General features: G+C 35.3%; 2 protein-coding genes across 2 annotated transcripts; one reads left to right on the top strand and one right to left on the bottom strand.

The window, feature by feature from the left end:
* Window positions 1-724: 724 nt before the first annotated feature.
* Window positions 725-13,638, bottom strand: LOC111057301 (platelet-activating factor acetylhydrolase IB subunit alpha2). The gene is made up of 4 exons (XM_022344726.2): window positions 13,235-13,638; window positions 12,104-12,310; window positions 8,170-8,292; window positions 725-3,890 (listed from the first exon to the last, which is right to left on the bottom strand). Exons 1-4 carry the CDS (start codon window positions 13,298-13,300, stop codon window positions 3,609-3,611), a joined length of 678 nt encoding a protein of 225 aa, XP_022200418.2. The 5' UTR covers window positions 13,301-13,638; the 3' UTR covers window positions 725-3,608.
* A 341-nt stretch (window positions 13,639-13,979) lies between these two features.
* Window positions 13,980-20,898, top strand: LOC111057295. The gene is made up of 5 exons (XM_022344720.2): window positions 13,980-14,053; window positions 14,149-14,226; window positions 16,818-17,051; window positions 19,112-19,270; window positions 20,745-20,898. Exons 2-5 carry the CDS (start codon window positions 14,166-14,168, stop codon window positions 20,885-20,887), a joined length of 597 nt encoding a protein of 198 aa, XP_022200412.2. The 5' UTR covers window positions 13,980-14,053; window positions 14,149-14,165; the 3' UTR covers window positions 20,888-20,898.
* Window positions 20,899-21,091: the final 193 nt, after the last annotated feature.

Here is a 21,091-nt window from a genome sequence, read left to right as displayed (position 1 = left end):
CATTAATTAACATAATATTTTATTATATAATGCTGATTTGAGTTATAATACTGGCTAAAACAATGAAAGCAGTGATTTCATTGTTTTTGAATGCAGGAAATATATTTTAGAAATTATGATACAACGGTAAAGAGACATAATCAGCAAAAAGGGAGAATAACGGTACATTGTAAACTGTTTTCATGTTGAATATAAATCTTTATTCACTTTGAAAATACATTTTCTGTTTTAAAACTGATAAAAAGCAATTCTGAGCGATAATGGATATAAAGCATTCATTCGAGTTTTCGTTACGTGAAAAATCCTTAAAAACTAAATTCTTATAGTTTATTTATGAGAGCCAAAATACAATATATCATTGATACTGTACTTATATGCAATCTTCATAAATACAATACAAACATAATGATTATTATGTTAATTTATCACATTTAATAGCATTAAAATAAAAATTAAAACTTTCAAAAATATCTATACAGCCAAATTTATAAATAGGGAATTCTCATAACTACAAATAATAAGATCAATATGAATAATTGAAAATGGAATGTTCTCATTTTCAAGTAAAAAATCAACTTATAGCCTACTATAGCTTCCATGATAAAAATAAAATTCTTTCAAGTAATTATTACATAACCGTTTCTCAACAGTGGCCTATAGAAGAAAGAAAAGGTTATAAGGCTTTAAAGAAAAAGTATAGAAAGAGAAAATTTTATCATTGTCAAGTTGAGAAAGTTAAGTGGAATAAGATAGCCTACTAGGCTACCAATTTACAAATTTTAATTTTTCTTACAAATGAGAATTTAAACTTAGAAAAGGATAGTAGTTTTACACCCGTAGTTAAGTAGTTTTTAAATAAGTGGTGGATAATATTTTAAATGATGAATCACATTTTACAGAAGTGATATTGAAATGAATAAAGCTGGATCCACACTATAAGAGAGCTTGACAAACGGATTTTTTTAATCAATAATTATTATGGGCTATCTTGTTAAGAGTGTGGAATGTGCTTAAAAATTGAAGAAATACTATTTCTCTCCCTCCTAGAGATCAAATTGATAGCTTTGGAAAAATTTGCTTCCACTTTTAGACTAGATAACGATAAATTCTCAAAACTTGAATATTTTTGAGATTTCATTAGCATTTCTTTAACAGTAAATGAATTCATAAACATCAATGTTGATTTCATACAAATTTAAATTTCTGCAGCGGTTATTAAAATCTACAAATCGTGAAGTTATACAAAGTTAAGAAATTATGATTTCACAGTGATTTAAACATGAATAATATAATATTCTGATTGATAATTGGATGCTGATTTCCTTAAATTATTTGTACCAAATGCACATTCGATTAGTGACAACTGAGAGTGATTCAACTACAGTAAAAAGCTAGCTAATTAAGTGGTGATTAGGAACAAATGGATTTGATGGGAATGATAGATAGGTTATCAGTTAAGACATATAGTTCATAGTTGAGACAGTTCCACTGATGTTAATGAAAAATGCTGAAACATCTTCTAACTTCGACATCAGTTAAGAATGCAGGCAATGAAAGAACAAAAAGGTTCAAGGAATGACAAAAAGTTAAGATATCTTAACATTTTATCAGACAGCAGGAAAACAATATTATACAGTGAATTTACTTGAACGAATTTTGAAATTTCCTTCAAATTCAATAATTAATGAGATGAGTAGTATTTTATTCCTAACCTACTATAAACTATGTGCTTATTATATAATTAGTTTTTGGGTAGCGTCTTTGGGTTTAGAAGCATGCAACTTCATTTTTCTAACTAAATTAGTCACCATAAAAAATATTAGAGGATACTAAGAGACTACCACAATCAAAACATTCTGAAGTGAACTTCACTGATCATCTACAAAAAATAGAATTCATAAACAAGAGACTACATGATAAATGTAGCCAGAGAATGTGAATAGTTGAAGCAATATGTTTTCAAGAGAAGGAGAAGCTGCAAACTTGTACGAGACATGGAGCTATAATTGCACATATTCTAATCTTTTCTATTTTTTCAACTTCAAAGACACTGTTTCCTTTGAACAGAGACATTTCCTTCGCTTCATTGAATTATTGGAGTAATTTTGGTAAACACTTTGTTCCTTTGATGTAATGTAGTTTACTGAATAATTGAAGAAGTTACAAAACTCAAAGTAATAAGTTGAGTATTAGTTATAAGTCTTGCTCTATACCCGATTCTATGATGGATTTTTTTTACAAATAGAAGTTTGCATCTTTGTAATTTATGTTTCAGAGTTGCATTCACTACTATAAGTTACAAAATATTTTAATATGAATATTGTAATGTATAATTCTTTCTAATCAGTATAAAAAAATGCTCGATTAAAGTGACCAGTTTTCCACAAACGTTGAATTATTTTATGATGACAATATTCCACGAATTTTAATTTGCAATTTGAAAAAAATAGTTATTAAACTTTCTAGTTTCCCAACACATAACCACATGATTGTAATGATCTCTTCATAACAATAAACAATCAAACATTCTCTCACTGTTACTACTTTGCATATCAATAGATATAAACCTGAGAAAATTACAAAACCAATCACACAAGAAATGTAATACATTAAAGCTGATTAGATGTTGGATGATTCACACATGATAGGTGAATGTGTGCCATTATCATTCAACCTGACAATTTTCATTAATAACTAAGGGCCAGCCCACATTAAGCTGTGTACAGACTTGAACGTCTCGAACACGCACATTTAACTTTTGATCAGCGTATTATAACTGTATATGTACAGAAACATAAGGGCTGGGCACACACCAGTTAGTCAAGACAAGACAAGACAAGACATGATCAGACACAATACTTCACATAGTTGCTTATGACGCAACACACACTGATTAGTCATTGTAATTAGACATGTCACCATAAGCAACTATGTGAAGTATTGTGTCTGATCATTTCTTGTCTTATCTCGACTAACTGGTGTGTGCCTACCCTAAGGCTTGGCGTACACCGTTTAGTCAAGACAAGACTAGTCACGTTTAGTCACAATACTTCACATAGCTGCTTGTGACGCAACTCAGACTGATTAGTCATTGCAATTTGACATGTCTCCATAAGCAACTATGTGAAGTATTGTGTCTGATCATGTCTTGTCTTGTCTTGACTAACCGGTGTACGCCCAGCCTAAGGTACAGATATAATATGCGCAGCATCAGCTGATTAAAAAGTGAAATGCGCGTGTTCGTGGCGCTCAAGTCTGTACGCAGCTACAAGTGTTTTTCAGGCGACAACCCAATCAGCCAATCGGAGAGCTTCCTGCCCTGCCGACTATAATAACTCCGTCTGAAAACGTATGAAAAACGATTAATATGGTCTGGCCCTAAAGTTATCTCAAGCTGTTGTCAAACGAGTATTTCTTCACCCATGATAGATGAATGTATACCATTGACGAATAAGTATTTCTCCACCCATGATAGATGAATGTATAAAATTGACATTCAACTAGAACATTTCATTATAACCAAAGTTATTTCGGCAGAAAAGGATATCGTAGCATAACTTTCAATTGTAATAATGAGTTCCTAGGAATGGTTACACTGCCGAAGGCGTTCATTCGGAAGGCGTGAGATCTTTCTCCTCCTCTCCTTCACTGAGCAACTGTAGCAGCAGCTCATGCAGTGACTCGAATGCTTTCCGGTAGCCGCCTTCAGTGAGGTGCAGGTAGTCGAGCATGTCCAGGTGACTGATGGTGCCATCCTGCTGGATCAGGCCCTTGTCTGATGCTACAATCTCAACTTTCGGCCAGCCGGCCAGCTTGGAGCGCACCAACTTATTGACGGCTGCATTCTTTTCTCTCAGTTCGTTCGGCAACTGACCCCTAGGCAGGAGATCCTGTAACGGGACACAAAAATAGTGAAAAATGGTACTTAATCTGAAATAATAAATAGTCAATTGTCAGTACTACAATAGAAAAAATCTGGTGTGGTACACTCACACAACTTTCCTTGCTCATATTCGAAACTACGATCAGACTTTTGTATATGTGTATATATAATTGTTTTCAGAGTACTTTTTCCTTTGTGTAAATTGTGAAATTCAATGATTTTTTTAGTCGTCATTTTTTTAAAGTCGTCAAAACAGCTGTTCTACAGATGAAATATCTCGACTATGTGTTCTTTTTATGAACTGCTCTACCTACCTACCTCATGCACGAGAAGGAGGTTACAAAGTCCATTTCTCAAGGATGGGGTGGACCTCCCATTAGTTTCCCAGAAAGGAGACTCATGCCAGTTAATAGAGCTGATAAATAACTATACAGAGTATGAATTTGAAAAAAAATCGGTCAAGTTATTTTGAAAAAATCGTGAAAAACATGATTTTTTAGTAATTATCCGCCATTTTTCTCAAGAATATTACGGAGCTCCTGCAATTTTCCAAGGAAAAAACTCATGTCATTTGATAGGACTTATGAATAGCTACCCATGGCTTGAATTTGAAGAAAAACGTTAGAGCCGTTTTCGAGAAAACCGTGAAAAACCTGGTTTTTGGTCATTATCCGCCATTTTTCTCAAGAATATTACGGAGCTCATGGAATTTTCCCAGAAATGAGACTCATGCCAGTTGATAGTGCTTATGAATATCTATCCATGGTATGAATTTGAAGTAAATCGTTAGAGCAGTTTTCGAGAAAACGGTGAAAAACATGGATTTTTAGTCTTTATCCGCCATTTTTCTCAAGAATATTACGGAGCTCCTGAAATTTTCCCAGAAATGAAACTTATGCCAGTTGATAGGGCTTAAAAATAGCTATCCATGGTATAAATTTGAAGAAAATCGTTGGAGCCGTTTTCGAGAAAACCGTGAAAAACATGGTTTTTTAGTCATTTTCCGCCATTTTTCTCAAGAATATTAATGAGCTCCTGAAATTTTCCCAGAAATGAGACTCATGCTAGTTGATAGGGCTTATAAATAGCTATCCATGATATAAATTTGAAGAAAATCGTTAGAGCCATTTTCGAGAAAAACGTGAAAAACATGGTTTTTTAGTAATTATCCGCCATTTTTTCCGCCATCTTGAATTGAATTTTATTGAATTTCTTATTGTCGGGTCCTCATGGTATAGGGACCTTAAGTTTAAAATTTCAAGTCGATCGGTTAATTAGGAATGGAGTTATCGTGTTCACAAACATACACACACACACACACACACACACATACACACACACACAGACCAATACCCAAAAATCATGTTTTTGGACTCAGGGGACCTTGAAACGTATAGAAAACTTGAAATTGGGGTACCTTAATTTTTTTTGGAAAGCAATACTTTCCTTACCTATGGTAGTAGGGCAAGGAAAGTAAAAAATAGCATATGGCTAGGCGTACACCGGTTAGTCAAGATAAGACTAGTCACGTTTAGTCACAATACTTCACATAGTTGCTTATAGAGACATGTCAAATTGCAATGACTAATCAGTGTGAGTTGCGTCATAAGCAATAATGTGACGTATTGTGACTAAACTTGTCTGATCATGTCTTGTCTTGTCTTGACTTAAGAATATATCCCATGGTATAGGTTGCTAATGTTCCAAATTTTAAGCCGATTTTCTGTTAACTAAAGCCTATTACTGTTTTGGCCGGATGAGAGTGTAAGAAAGGCACAATATGTGAGACTACCAGTGTCACATAGTTTCAGGAAAAAACAACTACTAGGACTATCGACGTGTGTTAACAGTCGACCTGTACACGCCCTATATGCCATGGGATATATTCTCAAGGAATATTTTCTCTATGAAAAGAGTAATCCGTAATATGTACTATGTAAAAAAGGAACTTACAATGTAATATTGATAGTGGAGCAGTGCTCACATAACCTGCAATGTTACGCAGTCGTGTCGAGCCTGATGTCTGTTTTTTCATATTTATTGAAAGTGCTTCAAATATCTGTTATTACTCAACATTTTGTTCATTTATAGTCATAACACTTGGGATAACAGATTGTGTCTCATCCATACTATAATAAAGGAAAGAACTGACTTATACACGTACGGGATAGGAAAATTATGTTTGACACGTCATCACGTCTGAACTACAGGACTAACTAACTTAAAATTTTACACATGGATTCTTAATTAACCGAGGATTTTTATAAGCCTATTTTCAATTATTCTAGATTTCATTACGTCAAGTTTTCAGTTTGCCAAGTTTTAAAATAGACTATTGCGGAGAACGGGTTTCCTGCTATAGTGAGGTCCACGTTATAATTGCAGTGTATGATTGATAATAGTGTTGTTATCCTTGTCTAACATGCAACAAAACAGATAACACTATCTCTCTCCAGATTTGCAATGTTGTCGGTTGGCCAGAAATGTTTATTTCACTTTTGACAGTGACTGTACAGAAGTAGACAAACAATACTCAGCCGCCATGTTTTATTTTGATTTATAACAAAATTATAAAGTAGAGGAGTCGTATAATTGATTTTAAATGTATTTTTGAATGAATCAAATTATTTTTAGATATTACCGTATAAGAAACACAAATTATACTTAAAATGCAACTTTAAAAGTTAATAACCTTGAGACCATCCTAGACGTCAGTTTACCGGAATAGGTTAGGCCTATTGAAAGGTTATTTCATTATTATTTCCATTGAAATTATCTTATTATAGATAGGATTTCTATTTTTCTATTATTTTTAAAAGAAATTGGAATAGAATACCTAGCGAAAAACTTAATTGCTGTTGTTTTGAAGTTCAGATTGGTGAATCACAGCTTTTCAAATTAGCCGCCATTTCAGGCTTGTAAATCTAATCTCAGTTATAAAAGCAAAGTTCAGAATCAAATTATGAAAAAATAGACTATTGATGAATTTAATTAATTTGACATGAAATTTATAATTTAATCAAAGGAATTGAAATTAATATTAGATCAAATTGAATAACAGCTGTGTACACTCAGTGGCAAAATGGAGTCAATTTGGCAACGTTGTTCTCGTACCTTCCTTCACTGCCATTATAACGTGGACCTCACTATAGTTATTGAATAATAGAAAGCAGGCCTATACAGTCAACAATAGCGAGATTTACTTAACTCAGTTAATATTTGCGATGAATAGCATCAATGATTCCAATTCAATGAATGCTGAGTTTTAAGTAAATCTCACTAGAAATATAAATAAGATGAAAAATGGACAAGATTAATAATTTGTATAACAGACTATCGAGTAAGTTGTATAACCATTGTATTACCTATCACATTTCAAGAACAATGAACACGCTACAAATTCGCAATTTATGTGTATATAATAAATTACCTCAATAAATTAACATTACTCAGCGAATCTAGCTTCTATAGTGCAGTCAATGAGTGTACAAATTAATTAAACAATAGCAGTAAGAGTTTTCAATAAGAAATTCACTGTTCAATTTTTCAAGTGGTATTTAAGGATAAAAAAAATTATCTCATTAGTCTTTAGACTAGATGGCTATAGTATTGACCAATAGAAAAAAATTAACATTGAATTTTAGTAAAGTGTGGATGTCGAAAGACTTTTCATGAATGATTTTATTATTCACTCGACATGAGGAACGAGCCAATCTACGAATTTTTAGCTGACTGTTATCTTTGATAGTGTTAGGGTGGTGGAGTTTTTCATAAGCTTATTGAGCAGTCAATTTATAGTCTGTCCAGACTGCCATGAGCCCTGAAAGATTAAGCCAACCCTCCCTCCCCCACACGCAGGCACACACATCCGGCCTACCATACGTAGTATACAGGTAGGCAGACCGTCCCTTTACTCACACACACGAAAGGAGACTGCGCTTGTGTGTGTGAGTAGTAGGAGGGTCGGCCTAATCCTTCAGAGCTCATGCCGGTTTGGACAGAGTATAGAATATATTTCTACAATTGAAGAGGACGTTGGTCTGTAGAGATTGATGGGTTATTAGAGGGAGTATTGTGATCATATAACACTAAACTGAAAACCGAAAATTAAAAAATAATGGAAGATCTGATAATCCAGCATTAAACCACACCTGGTTCAGTAGATAAAACTATTTGTTTAGTCAATTTCCACTTGAATTTATGGAAAATGAGTCATTGCATGAATAGTCATTAATCTTGGAAGTCAATTAATGAGTAATTGAAGAGAATAAGACAAATGAACTTACAATAACAACAATTTGGCAGTCTGGTTGAAGGCCTCTGATGGTTCTCACAATTTCTATAATTCCTTCCGATACTTCTTCAGCTGTATTTGAGACGTTATTTGTACCAACTAATAGAACTATTACCTGCAACAGTGAAAAGATTTGTCAATATTGGAACAGGATTTTTTCAAGGTAATGAACAATATCATAGCCACCTCTAATACAAGGCCCTGGCCTACGATATTGCAACGTCGCAGTGTAGGCCTAAAATCTAAACATGATTGGTGAAAAAGATTTAAAAAATACCAGCTGATCTTTTTCACCAATCAAGTATTAGATTCTAAGCCTGCACTGCGACGTTGTAATATCGTAGGCCAGGGCCTTTTATTAGAGATTGCTATGACAATATCAAATCATACAAATTGATATCTGAAATTTCAATCTGAGAACAATGAAAATTTGAAGATTGAATGTTGTTTATCTGTGAGCTTGATATTCAATATAATTTCTTGATTTCAATAGAATTTCTAGTTAAATGTGGAAAATATGCAAAGGTATGGCTGGCTAAATTCTTCACTGATGTTATGCAAACTGGCAATGTACCCAAAGAGCTGAGGCAGTCAAAGATTATAGCAATTTTGAAACCAGGAAAACCAGCAAACTCAGCAAAAAACTATAGACCAATTGCATTACTGTCGGTGGTGTATAAACTACTGGAGAGGCTAATCTATAATAGAGTATGCCAGAAAATATTTGAAATCATACCTGTTGAGCAGGCTGGGTTCAGACCAAACAGGAGCTGTGTTGATCAAGTTCTATCACTTACAACATGCATTGAAGCTGGTTTCCAGAAGAAATTGAAAACATCTGCTGCCTTTATCGATCTATCAGCAGCTTATGATACTGTTTGGAGAGAAGGTATGATCTATAAGCTCCTAAAAGTGATCAAGTGTAAAATAACAGCTCGTCTTGTGAATAATATGCTGAGTGATAGAACTTTCAAAGTCATCATTGGATCTGATATAAGCTCACAAAGGAAACTTAAGAATGGTCTGCCTCAGGGCTCAGTTCTTGCCCCTCTCTTGTTCAGTCTGTATATTGCTGACATGCCAGAAACCTTGACTAGAAAACATGGCTATGCTGATGACTGGGTATTATCGACACAGTGTAAATCATTGAAGAGTCAGAGGAAATTCTTACAGATGACTTGAGAGAGATGGGTAGGTACTTTCGAAGATGGCGTCTCCAACCAAATGCCAGTAAAACAGAAGTTGCATGCTTCCACCTGAACAATAGAGAAGCTAACAGAGAGCTAAGAACTCAATTCGAGAATAGAAGCCTTAAACACAATAAGGCTCCAAAATATTTGGGCGTGATACTTGATAGGACACTTTCATTCAAAGAGCACCTAACAAAGACAGCAGAAAAACTAAAAACCCGAAACAATATTATGCAAAAACTTTGCGGAACATCATGGGGAGCTTCAGCATCTACATTACGCTCTACAGCCCTAAGCCTTGTCTTTTCAGCTGCTGAGTACTGTGCTCCAGTCTGGATGAATAGCTCTCATGTTCATAGGGTTGATGTTCAGCTAAATAACTCAATGAGAATGATAGGTGGTGTTCTAAAATCTACCCCTGTGGAATGGCTCCGGTGTTGAGTCACATCCCACCCCCAAATCTTCGACGCATGAATGCCCTTACTAGAGAGTACAAGAAGATACAGGAAAATCGAAGCCTGCCAATACATGAGGATATACAAGATGCCAATCAGAGACGTCTGCAATCTCGTAAGCCACCGGTTAGGACGGCAATTACAGCCTTAGATTCAGGTTTCCGTATAACTGAGGCCTGGCAACAAGCATGGTCAGCAAAGCAGAACATTGACATCCCATTTGTAACCAAAAGGCCACCAGGCTTCGATTTGCCTCGTAAAACATGGTCGGCATTGAATAGGGTACGAACTCATCATGGTAGATGTGCCTATCTGATGCATAAGTGGGGGAAGGCTGACTCCCCTTTCTGTGAGTGTGGAGCAGTCCAGACTGTGAGACACATAGTGGAGGAATGTCCCAGATCAGCATACACAGGTGCACATGAAGATTTCCTGGTGGCTAAACCAGCATCAATAGCCTACTTAAATACCCTGGAAGCATGCCTCTAATTTCCAGGTCAAAAGTGACTAAGATATTTTCATTCGATTTATATATGAATTTTCTATTGTTTTCTTTTTTTTTTTCGAATTTTGTGATCATAAATGTGTTGTGTATACTGCCATACGCTAAATAAATAATAAATTTCCACCCAACCAATTTTAATTTAAAATGCTTGGTTACATAAAGTGAAATTAGTTTTCAACCCACATCAACGTAATGGCAAGTATGATCGTAAGTGCCTTGTGAAAAGTTTAGGGCCGGTTTCCGAGCTCAGGATTTAGCCAAGTTCTAGACTTCAGCTGGAGTCAGAATTTTGGCTTTCCGAAACGGGGCGTAGTCGCAGTTTTCATGATATTTTCTCATTAAATAAGAAGACTAAGAAATTGTAATGACTAACTAAGATTTAAATCTGTGATTTTTGACAATTTCTTAGTCTTCTTATTGAAAATGAATAATTACCACAATATCAACTTCTCAACTACACAAAAGGTTTATTTTCTCATTTCTATAATTGGAAATGTTTTTCCTTGGCGAAATTAAACATTCCTAAATAATTCAGAATAGTTTAAATTATGATTATTATTAGACGAAAATCCAAAATAAAATGCTGTAATTCACCCCGATAACTTCTGCTACTGCAAATATACAGGGTAAACAGCTAGATGGAAATTGGATGAGCACTACTATTCAAAAATTATTTGTCAGCCCGGGAATCAAACCCAGTACCTCCTAATTGCCGGTCAGGAATGCTTAACCTTACACCAAACTGACAATCTCTGGATAGCAGCGCTCATTTTATACGAAGCCATAGCGGCCAGCCAGTCTACAATATATCAATTATATAATTAATTCGCATTTGAATAATTGCAATATCTCAATAATTTCCATCTGAATTCATAATAGCTGAAACTTTACACTATTTTCTCTTTATTTTATTTTGTGTTCAATTTTCTAGTTTTTCGAAGTTAAATTTAAACGTGGACTGCGACTACGCCCCGTTTCGAAAAGCCAATTTTCTGTCTCCAGCTGTTTAAAGTCCCGAACTTGGCTAAATCCCGAGCTCGGAAACCGGCTTTTACTTTTTTGTTAATGGCTACATCCTCATAGAAAACTTCGCTACTCCCACTAAAGCTGAAGATCCACATTCGAAGTAGCCCAGTTGTGGTTTCGGTTCATTCCCAATAATTACATTAGGGCGGGAAGTTGTCCCTAAAAGGATTATTCAAATTCATTTTCAACACTCTTGAATTTAAAGATAACTTCGAACACTATGTTTCGACCCTGAGTAGATAACAATCAGACGGATTAACATCTTGACGCCATCCAGGGAAGTGTCACTCTGTCGTTTATGTTCCACGGTATATAGAAGGTATAAACTCTTCAGCTAAATACCGTGTTCCAGACTACTTGACACCTGTGGTTTCAGAAAGGTGGTCAGCTGACGGGTCAATAACTTGTCAGCTATATATTTTTGCAAGGTGACAAGCTACTGTATCACCTGAGAAATGCTATACTCGTTTTGTCTGACTTTTGTCAGATATTGGAGCGAGAAAGAGAACTACGGTATCCCGCACTCTGAATACCGTACTGTAAGAGCATAAAGTAGCTATTTTTGTCTTACTGTAAAATAAATAACGAATTGTAAAATATTATCAACTGATTGAATCAAGAGTTTTTGTGCTGTTTCTGTAAATAGAGGAAATCAATGAATGTAAAGGTGAAAACTGCTCCCTGTTACTTATGTTTTATTCATTCATACACCATTCATTCATTCATACACCAATTATGTTGTAGGATTACCTTTGGTTTGATGTTTTCTAGAGCCCCGTTTTGGATTCTCCACAGAACATGCTGTGTTGAGTCACCCGATATACCAAAGTTAAGACAGTGAAGTGGCTCGAATAGTTCATTCCAAATTGGTCGGTACTGTAGATGGTGGATTATGGAGTCACCAATCAATAACACTTCGGGTTCTCTTTCTCTTGTTTCAAGAACATGCCGTTTATGCTGTAACAGAAAGGTTTATTCCATTAAATTTGATTACAAGATGGACAGTCTAAAAAATACTATAGTCAAATCGCCAAATAAAGGCTAGGCCAAAGAAACTTTTAAAATTTGAATCTCATTTTTCTAATTGTTAATCTTAAAAAATAATATTCTTATCTCAAACGAACTGATAATTTTATTTCAAATTGCGATGGCTTAGTTTGATGGATAAAACAATCAGATATAAACTAAATGCTGTGAATGGAACAGCTATGAGTCCTACACAGCTTGGTAATCTACTTTCATACCCACGTACAAGTAAAAGCTAATAAGAACAACTTCAAACAAAGAATCTAGCATAATATAATAGTAACCCTCTTTTAATCAATACCTTAAAATCTGATTGATGCATTCTCAGATTGCATGGATTTAGTATAAGCTAATTTATCCTAACATCAATATTAGGAAAGCGAGGTAAAATACTAAAGCTAGCGTGCATACAAATTACAAGAAATTAATGTCAATCGTTAAAACCCAGATTCAGTCTACATAGAGCAAATCAGGTTTACATCAAAACAGTGTTTCGGTTGGACACATTAACCGTCTGCCTAAAAAGCAGTTGCTAGGTCGTCATATGCCCTGAAGTTGATCAGTTGCGACCTGAAAACTCTGACACAAGACCTGAGCCAGCCAATTCTCTCGATAATATCAATGTTATTACCAAAAAAGTTTTTTGGTATGTATACAGAACGGACGCAGCTATTTTTCAAGAAATACTCACCCTATTTCTTGTAAACTTTGGATTTTGATTATCCGATGACATTTTGTATAAAAATACCTGATGTATTCAATAATTACAGTTTTTTCCTGCAATGTATGAGAAAAATACAATATATTAAGTTACTATCTCATGTTGGTCAAGAGAAATCCTAACCTAAAACCAACCTGGCTCATCCATCTGTCGTCTCCATGAGGATCTACTGGTACACAAGCTACAACGCAGGGGTTCATAGTTATTTCTAATCCTTCAATTACAAAAAAATTAAATCTATAAAAAATTGTAGAGTTACCTATACAAATTCATCAATATTAAAATCAAAATTATTTGACAAGGTGAACCGCAGCCCGGTCATTCATTGACAGGTATTAGTTTAGTCAAACACCTAAATTCTATTGTTTTAGACTTCTAAGTTCAAATACTAAAATTTACACAAACATATTTGATAGTTTATTGATCAGAACAAACTAGAAAAATACTAATTGACAAACAAGAAACTTATTAAACCAAAACTCTGTTCTCAGTTCTTCCGTTCTCACAATCCAGAAAATGTGAAATGAAAACCGAACAAAAACTAAACATAATACAACAGGCAGTGGTGCTGCACTAGCACTCTCTGCAAGTATTGCAGTTGGTATTACTGCAGAAGCGCAATTTATGAATGTTTGAAAAAGTTAGCAAGAGAATTTCAATAAATTTGAAAATACATTATATAAAGCTTTGTTATGACTCATTATTACTCTGAATATTCTTTATTTTTCAAATAAAATTGTGACTCAATGGTCTGAATAATCTGAAAAATCAAATTCACTGTTTCACGTTGATTTAAACTTTAAACGGTATAGCCAACATTAAAATCATAATAATGAAATTTACTGTTCAAAACAACTGACTGGTATTTTTGTTATCCTTATCTTTACTTTGTCTTGTCTCGAGGTCTCGCTGCTCGTTCTGTGTTCTGACGTTCGGCTTTGTCAGATAATTTTGTAAGTTACGCATTTTTTTCCTTGGTAGTAAAAAGTCAACTAAATTATTTGTGTGGAATGAACAACAAATTATAATTATAATCGTCCTATTTCAGATTTTAAACGTTTGGGAATGACTGGAGTAGAAAAATCGAAAAAATCTCTCTTCCGTTCTTTTCAAACCAAAGCAACAGGTGAGTCAGCTTCTGTTATTTCACGTTTTTATTCGATTTGCTTTTTCTTTTTGTAGTCTAGCATTATTTTACAAACTTTAAAATGTTGAGAAATAGAATCATTGAATCTAGAAGTTTCGATTAATTTTACTGTGAAAAGTTTTGAGCTTTTATAGGTTAAAGGACAGGCTACCATATTTATTTAGGTTTTTGGTCAATATGCCAATTCTTAGTACGGTGTATAGGCTGCAAGAATAATTTTCTTTATTTTTTATCATTACTGCGTCATTGTCACCCAGCTGGTGGTTCAGAACCCATCTAAGTTAGAACTACATGGAATAGACCCATTCATCTCTTATCATTTTTTTTAATTATCAAATTCCAAAAGTCTTGATACGTAATGTGGACATTGTCGCAAGGCTGAATAGCCAAGTTTCACACAGCATAAATTAAATTTCTTACATGATTCCGCCAAATTGTATTGTAATTTGTTTTTTTTTAATTTTGGGAAATAATTTTAGGTACCTACCGTACTCGCCTATACCTAACTATTATGATGCTGGAAGTTTTGTAAACTTCTTTTATATACACTGTTGGTTGGACAAGTGTTTTCAGGAAAAAAGAGAAGGGGGACCCAGAATTTCTTCCCGAATAAGTTATAATTCTCAATAATAATAGGCGTCCGTTGGTTGTAACCATAACTTTTACTTAGGCTACCCATATTATGTAATAATTGGTAGCCCCATCTGGTTATACTGGTTGAGCATACACTGCTGCTCTTGTCCAACTTGAGGTCCAATGTTGAATGTTGGATTCGAAGTCCGACCTTGAATGGGGTTGTTGATGTTGGGTCAAATCTTGCCGGACTTCTCAATGTCAGCCACCTAGTCAGAGTCGAGTTGGAACGTGAGTGGCGATGTTGGACTAACCCAGTCGCAGCGTGAGTAAAGATCCGACTAATGGTCTTATTTCCGGTCCAACATTGTTGGATGAGGAATCGGATAGTTAATGGCCCGCCTTTTACGGAGTGAAGTTCACATTTTCCAAGGGAGAGACCAGTTGCTCACTTACAACACAAGAAGACGAGACTATCATAATCTCGTGAATACGAGATCTGCCCTAATACAGACTTGCAAGCACGCACGATTGTTATCCTATGCATATTTTGAAAATTTTCAATAGTTCAGTCAAGGAAAGGTTATAGAGGGAAAGGTTGGGAAGAAAATTTTTGACCTCACAGTTCTGTTAAGGGTAGTAAGGAGGAAACATATAAAAAGTCCCCACCCCTACCCAATGTGCTAAGGGGGTGGGGGTGGTTTAAAGGTACCATTTTTTGATATTTAAAACTGTTATTTTAACAATTACACACCTTCAATAGCGAATATCTCGGGAACTGTTGGGAATATCGCAAAATTCCATAGAACAAAAAGTGTAGAGAATTCATCGAGCTTCATTTTTGAGTGGTTAGTTATGTCAGTTGATTGAACGCATTTTTCTCTAGATATGAGCGTGGAAGTGAAACGCTGAAAAATGCAACTTTTAAACCACCCTCATCCCCTTAGCACATGAGTTAGGAATGGGGACTCTTGATATGTTCTCCTCCTAACTAGACTCAACAAAGCTGCAAAGTCAAAATTTTGTTTTGAACATTCCCTCCAAATTCCTTTGTCAATTGGTCTATTGTTGCAAAAATTGAGATTTCACACTCAACGCTAAAGCTGCTGCAAAAGGTGTTGGGAAATTCGTAAAAGTGTGAAATTATACATCAAATTGAAGAGAATCTAATGCACTATAAGCTCATAATCAACATGGATTTTTCCCATCGATTTTCAAAAATTTATAGAAGTAAAAATAGAAAAAAATTGGTGGCAAACGTGTCTTTTTCAAAAATGTCACACTTTCAAGAGCGGATATCTCAAACACTAGGGGAGATATAGAGAAAGTTGTAGAATTAATATTGTAGGAAATCATGAGGGCTTTAATTTGTTACATGACATTCAAGTCCTTAGGATACATAGTTTTTGAGTTTTATGCGAGAAACCAATAAATGGTACCTTTAAACCACTCCCACCCCCTTAGCACAGTGGGTAGGGGTTGGGACTTTTTATATGTTCACCTCCTTACTACCCTTGACAGAACTGTGAGGTCAAAAATTGTCTTCCAAAACATTTACCTCTAGGCCTATACCCTTCTTTGAGCATTCATTGCCTGGACTACAACCTACTATATCACAGAGCATTCCTGAGATAGAGATTTGGCGATTCCGCATGATCAATTCCCTCGTTTATCTACTAAGAGATGGGTCACCTCCTGGAACAATATTATTTGAGCTTCTTATTCCCTAATTGTAATTGGTGATAAACGTTACTCAACTACAATACATTATATATGGATATTTTTTGGAAATATATAACAAGTATTTCAGTAAGTAATTATTTTGCTTTATTGGATTGAAAATCTTTTTCGAATCTCTTTCTGGGAGTTATTCAATAAAACTGGGAGATATTAACGTAATGAGAGTTTTTCCGTTGAATGTCAATTTCAAGAAAATAAAACATGATGAATTGCAAATGTTGACACTTCACTATATAGTATCTCTTTCATTTCTACAGCTGTGTTCCACGGTGTTGCTGAATTAGTGACAGATGCTGTTCCAAGTAGAGCTCGGACATCGATCGACAATGGAAGAATATCAACTTCCGATCAAGAAGCAGACATTGATGCCGTGAAACGACTTGATGAAGATCAGTCCAATCTCAAACAGAATGCTGAACCCATTCATAAGAAATCTTCAAAGAAAAAGAAAAACAATAAATCAAATAAAACTCCGGAGTTCAGTTATACAGGTAAGTTGTTATTTTCATTCTATGAAAATCTTCAGTTAGAGACAAATTCCGTTGTAGGGCGATATCTCAATCAGAAATACAAACTACTTTACAGATGTGATCTAACTGGATACAACTCAGCTGGTTGATCAAATGATATTGTTATGCTTAGTAGCGTTTTTTGATGCTGTAGAAGGGGTGAATCGGCTCAGGGATCAACTTGTGAGACCGTGACTGTTCATTGTGTTTTAACGCTATATTTAAAACTATTACGGTAATATATTTCCAGCGCTGCTCCATCATTATTTTCTATTGATTTGAAGCCACATATGAAGCGTTTTCGCACTGGCGGCGGACAAGTCGGAAGCTCTCCGATTGTCTGAGCAACAGCTGATTCCTGAACGCTAACCCAATCAGCTGATAATCAGCCAATCAGAGAGTTTCCTGCCCCGCCGACTTGTTCGACACCAGTACAAAAACGCGGCTTGGCCTTAACCCTTTGCGCTCGTTAATTTTAACATGAATGTGACCCACCAGCTCTCCTGTCCAGTCACACTGGACATCATCATTTTTCCAATCCACTCGTAATTTACTGCATTACAATAGACACCTCAACTCTCCTGTCCAGCATAGCTGGACAAAACTGAAATTCTGATGCGCTCTCATGTCCAGTAGTCCTGGACAACTGCGTAGTTGGATATTTTGCTCTGTATTATATTCTATATCGTCTCTAATTGTCTGTAAAGAGCTGCAGTCTGTCGGTGAGATATGAAAATATTATAAGTAAGCATTGTGGGTATAATGCATTGATTCCTCACTATCTAGTAAGAGATATTGTTAACCTAGAAGCTGGGTGAGTTGGAGTGATGGTTTGTTTTTATAGGTTTTTTTTTAATTTTTTACTTTAATTTTAGTTATGGCTGACCAAGAATTTAATCCTCAAGAAATGAGGAGTGCCTTGGAAGAAGAAACATCAGATTTTGAATTATCGGACAGTGATAGTGATGAAGAATATACTATTGAAGACAGTGAAAAAAGTGACGAGATATTGACAGTAACTCTGAGGATAATATTGGAAATACAAGAAGAAAGAAAGCATGTGACTTGACTGTTATTGAAAAAAAAGTATTACAAAATGAAATGAGGCCTCCTAAAACTTCAAAATACTGTCTTTTCAGCTATGAGAGGTCTTGTTTGCAAAATTAAATCCGAGCTGTAGAGGCATCATGGGTGAATCTTATTACGAGTGGGAGATGGACAGGAGGGCTGAGCGGAAGTGCAGACACTAAACAAATTCGAGCTTACAAGTAAATCGGCTATGTCCAGTGTCACTGTGCCAGGAGAGCGCAAAGGGTTAAGACTGGCATGAAGAGTGCTGCTTAATTAAGTTTACTAGAACCTTACATAAAATAAACAATCTCTCAAAAAACACAAACATCAAGGAAAATCGTACATTGATTGTAATTTAATATGCTACAATAGTTATTTGTGCAACTAGTGCGCAAAGTGACAGTTTGCTGCACCGAAAGAAAGGCGAGGGCGGAATGGTTTGTTGAGTGCAGCAGAGGAACTTTGCGCACGTATTTCACATTTAATTTTTCCTACAGTTACCATTGAATATGAAAAGTGGGTAATTATGGGTAAAATTCCCTGAAATGCATCAAATGTTTTTCTGTGTAATTTTATTATTAATAAAAACCTTAATTTATTGTCAAATTGAATAATAATGTAGTAGTAAATGAATGAAGGCGGCTGTGTGCTGAATGTTGTCCACCACTTCAAGATTCTTATAACGTGCACCACAGTCACAGTTACCAACTTAATTTTGATTTTGCTGTACTGGTGCTCCATATAACCTACTAACTATTTTGCGTTGCCATGTTGCAAATCTGGAGTGCAGAAAAACTTTTTCCCGCACTAGAGCGGAAAAGTGATTCTTTGCGTTCTGTAATCAGTGCAGCAATGGCCACTTTTCAATGTAACTGTAGGAAAAGCAATTAATTTTTAGAATACGATAATAAATAATTCTCCTCAGATGTTAGTCTTGCAGCTCAACATGCTTGTTTTGAATTATTTTCCAGCTAACCAGAATGTGACGAATATATCCTATTCCAATAATGTTCACATAGGACCTTCTCTCAAGCAAGAATTTAAAACTTGTGATCACACAAACGTGAAAAAGAATGACGAGAACGAACAAGACTATCGTCCGCCTGTAGTCCTCACTGATCAGATACGAAGTAAGTAGCCTACCGCAATAAGTAAGTTATGATTAACTCCTCTTAACACGCGAGTAGTCGCACAGACTTGCAGAACGTCAGTGGTCGCGCGTGAGCATTTTGCTCACACTCACTCTTATGGCTCTCTAGACTATAAACAGTTGGTTTTGACAATGCTCTTTCAATATTTATTAATTTCAAATCTTTCTCAACGTGTTTTATGTTATTATATACTATTTAATAGTTTATAATAACATAATACATGGAGGAGATTCCAAAAATGGTATTTTATAATAAACTACCAAATACATTGAAAAATCAGGAAAGTATGAAAATATTCAAGAATCAACTAAAAAAGTTTTTGGTCGATGGAACATTTTATAGTATCCAAGAGTTCCTTTCCATCTGAATATCTGGGTTTGATTCAAAGTCTTGACATTCTGTGTGTTTGAATACACAGTATTTTCTATGTTATAAATAAACTGGACAGCCTTTTTACTTAGGTACATACTGCGAGTTATATTCAAACCATATATGTGTATATATATTACTTATGCATATTATAATATGGTATATTGACTTGTCTTATACTCCATCCTGTAGTCCCCAAGACGTAATCTAAAAAAAAAATACATAGGCCTACTGCAAATTTATTGTTAGAATTTATCATTTTCATGGGATAAAATAATCTACTCATGAATGGAATGAATATACCTTCTTTATTTGACTCATTTTTCGAAATCTAGATAGAATAAAAAGATAATGAAAGTTTAAATCAGAAGATGGAATATAAAATAGGAAGATAATACCTATATATTGAAATTAGTCAACGTTCATTCTGTCATCCTCAAACTGTTCAAGATTGTCTAGAGGACAGTCACAGCGAGGATTACATGAGCTGCCAACCTTGGAAAACGAAAATTCCCAAAGCTACATACAAAAGTTACAATTGTGCGGCAATTTGCCGCGGGCGCGACTACTCGCGTGTTAAGTACATGATAATATTATTAAACTATAATCCAAATTAGTTGTTGTCAATCACCATGAAGACATTTGCTACTGCAAATATTAGCAACTGGGTAAACAGCTAGAGTTCAGATTGATGCTTGCAGGGTTCCGATCCCACTCCAATCCTTATAGGAGGACGGAGAACGAATGTATGACAGCAAAACTGACAACGGATTTGAATGACTCACCTATCCGTCATATGATCTGTACTACCACTTTCCCTTCACCCCACAGAAAAATTGGACCGCTGAACACCTGTCATGCAGCGTTCCGAAACCACTCCGATTCGATCACGGATGACAACGGCCTAGAATGTACATGCGACACATGTCCGCCATGTGGTCTGTCCCACCACCACCCCTCAGAAAAATCGAACATGATTGGGATTGGAACGCCGCTGCATGACAATAATACTGTATCCCCCCGACTTTATATGGTGATACGTAGAATTATTTTACGTTAGCTAATAACAGTTGTTTGTCCTCAGCTCTGTTCGCTGACAATACACCATGCACGAAGGACCACATTCTGCATTTGGAGTCGCATATTGGTAAAAACTGGAAAAGTCTTGGACTCAGCCTGAAGTTCAGTCCAGGTCAGCTGGATCAACTCCAAACAAACTATAAATAAGATTCAGATGCGTCTCTTTTCCAATGCTGCAGTTGTGTTTGAATTGTTTATAGAATTAATAACTGAACTCGAACTACGCAAATACTATTATAATACTAATGTTACAAAGCCTCTAATACAAATTTACAATTTATTTTAATACTAGGCTACTATTATTAATAAGTCTACAAACAATGGCGGTTTTCACACTTACCGATTGTCGGC

Source organism: Nilaparvata lugens, chromosome 2, assembly GCF_014356525.2.
Source record: "Nilaparvata lugens isolate BPH chromosome 2, ASM1435652v1, whole genome shotgun sequence".
In the NCBI taxonomy this organism is placed as follows: domain Eukaryota; kingdom Metazoa; phylum Arthropoda; class Insecta; order Hemiptera; family Delphacidae; genus Nilaparvata; species Nilaparvata lugens.
Note: the sequence above shows the minus strand (reverse complement) of the source record. Positions and strands in the feature narration are given on the sequence as shown.

What these genes read in the sequence shown, in the direction of transcription:
- LOC111057301 (XM_022344726.2), bottom strand. Translation starts at nt 13,300, where the DNA reads ATGAACCCCTGCGTTGTAGCTTGTGTACCAGTAGATCCTCATGGAGAC. An exon ending in TAGAAAACATCAAACCAAAG is followed by an intron (nt 8,293 to 12,103) that starts GTAATCCTACAA and finishes TCACTGTTGCAG; the next exon opens with GTAATAGTTCTATTAGTTGG. An exon ending in ACTGCCAAATTGTTGTTATT is followed by an intron (nt 3,891 to 8,169) that starts GTAAGTTCATTT and finishes GTCCCGTTACAG; the next exon opens with GATCTCCTGCCTAGGGGTCA.
- LOC111057295 (XM_022344720.2), top strand. Translation starts at nt 14,166, where the DNA reads ATGACTGGAGTAGAAAAATCGAAAAAATCTCTCTTCCGTTCTTTTCAA. An exon ending in TTTTCAAACCAAAGCAACAG is followed by an intron (nt 14,227 to 16,817) that starts GTGAGTCAGCTT and finishes TCATTTCTACAG; the next exon opens with CTGTGTTCCACGGTGTTGCT. An exon ending in CCTCACTGATCAGATACGAA is followed by an intron (nt 19,271 to 20,744) that starts GTAAGTAGCCTA and finishes GTTTGTCCTCAG; the next exon opens with CTCTGTTCGCTGACAATACA.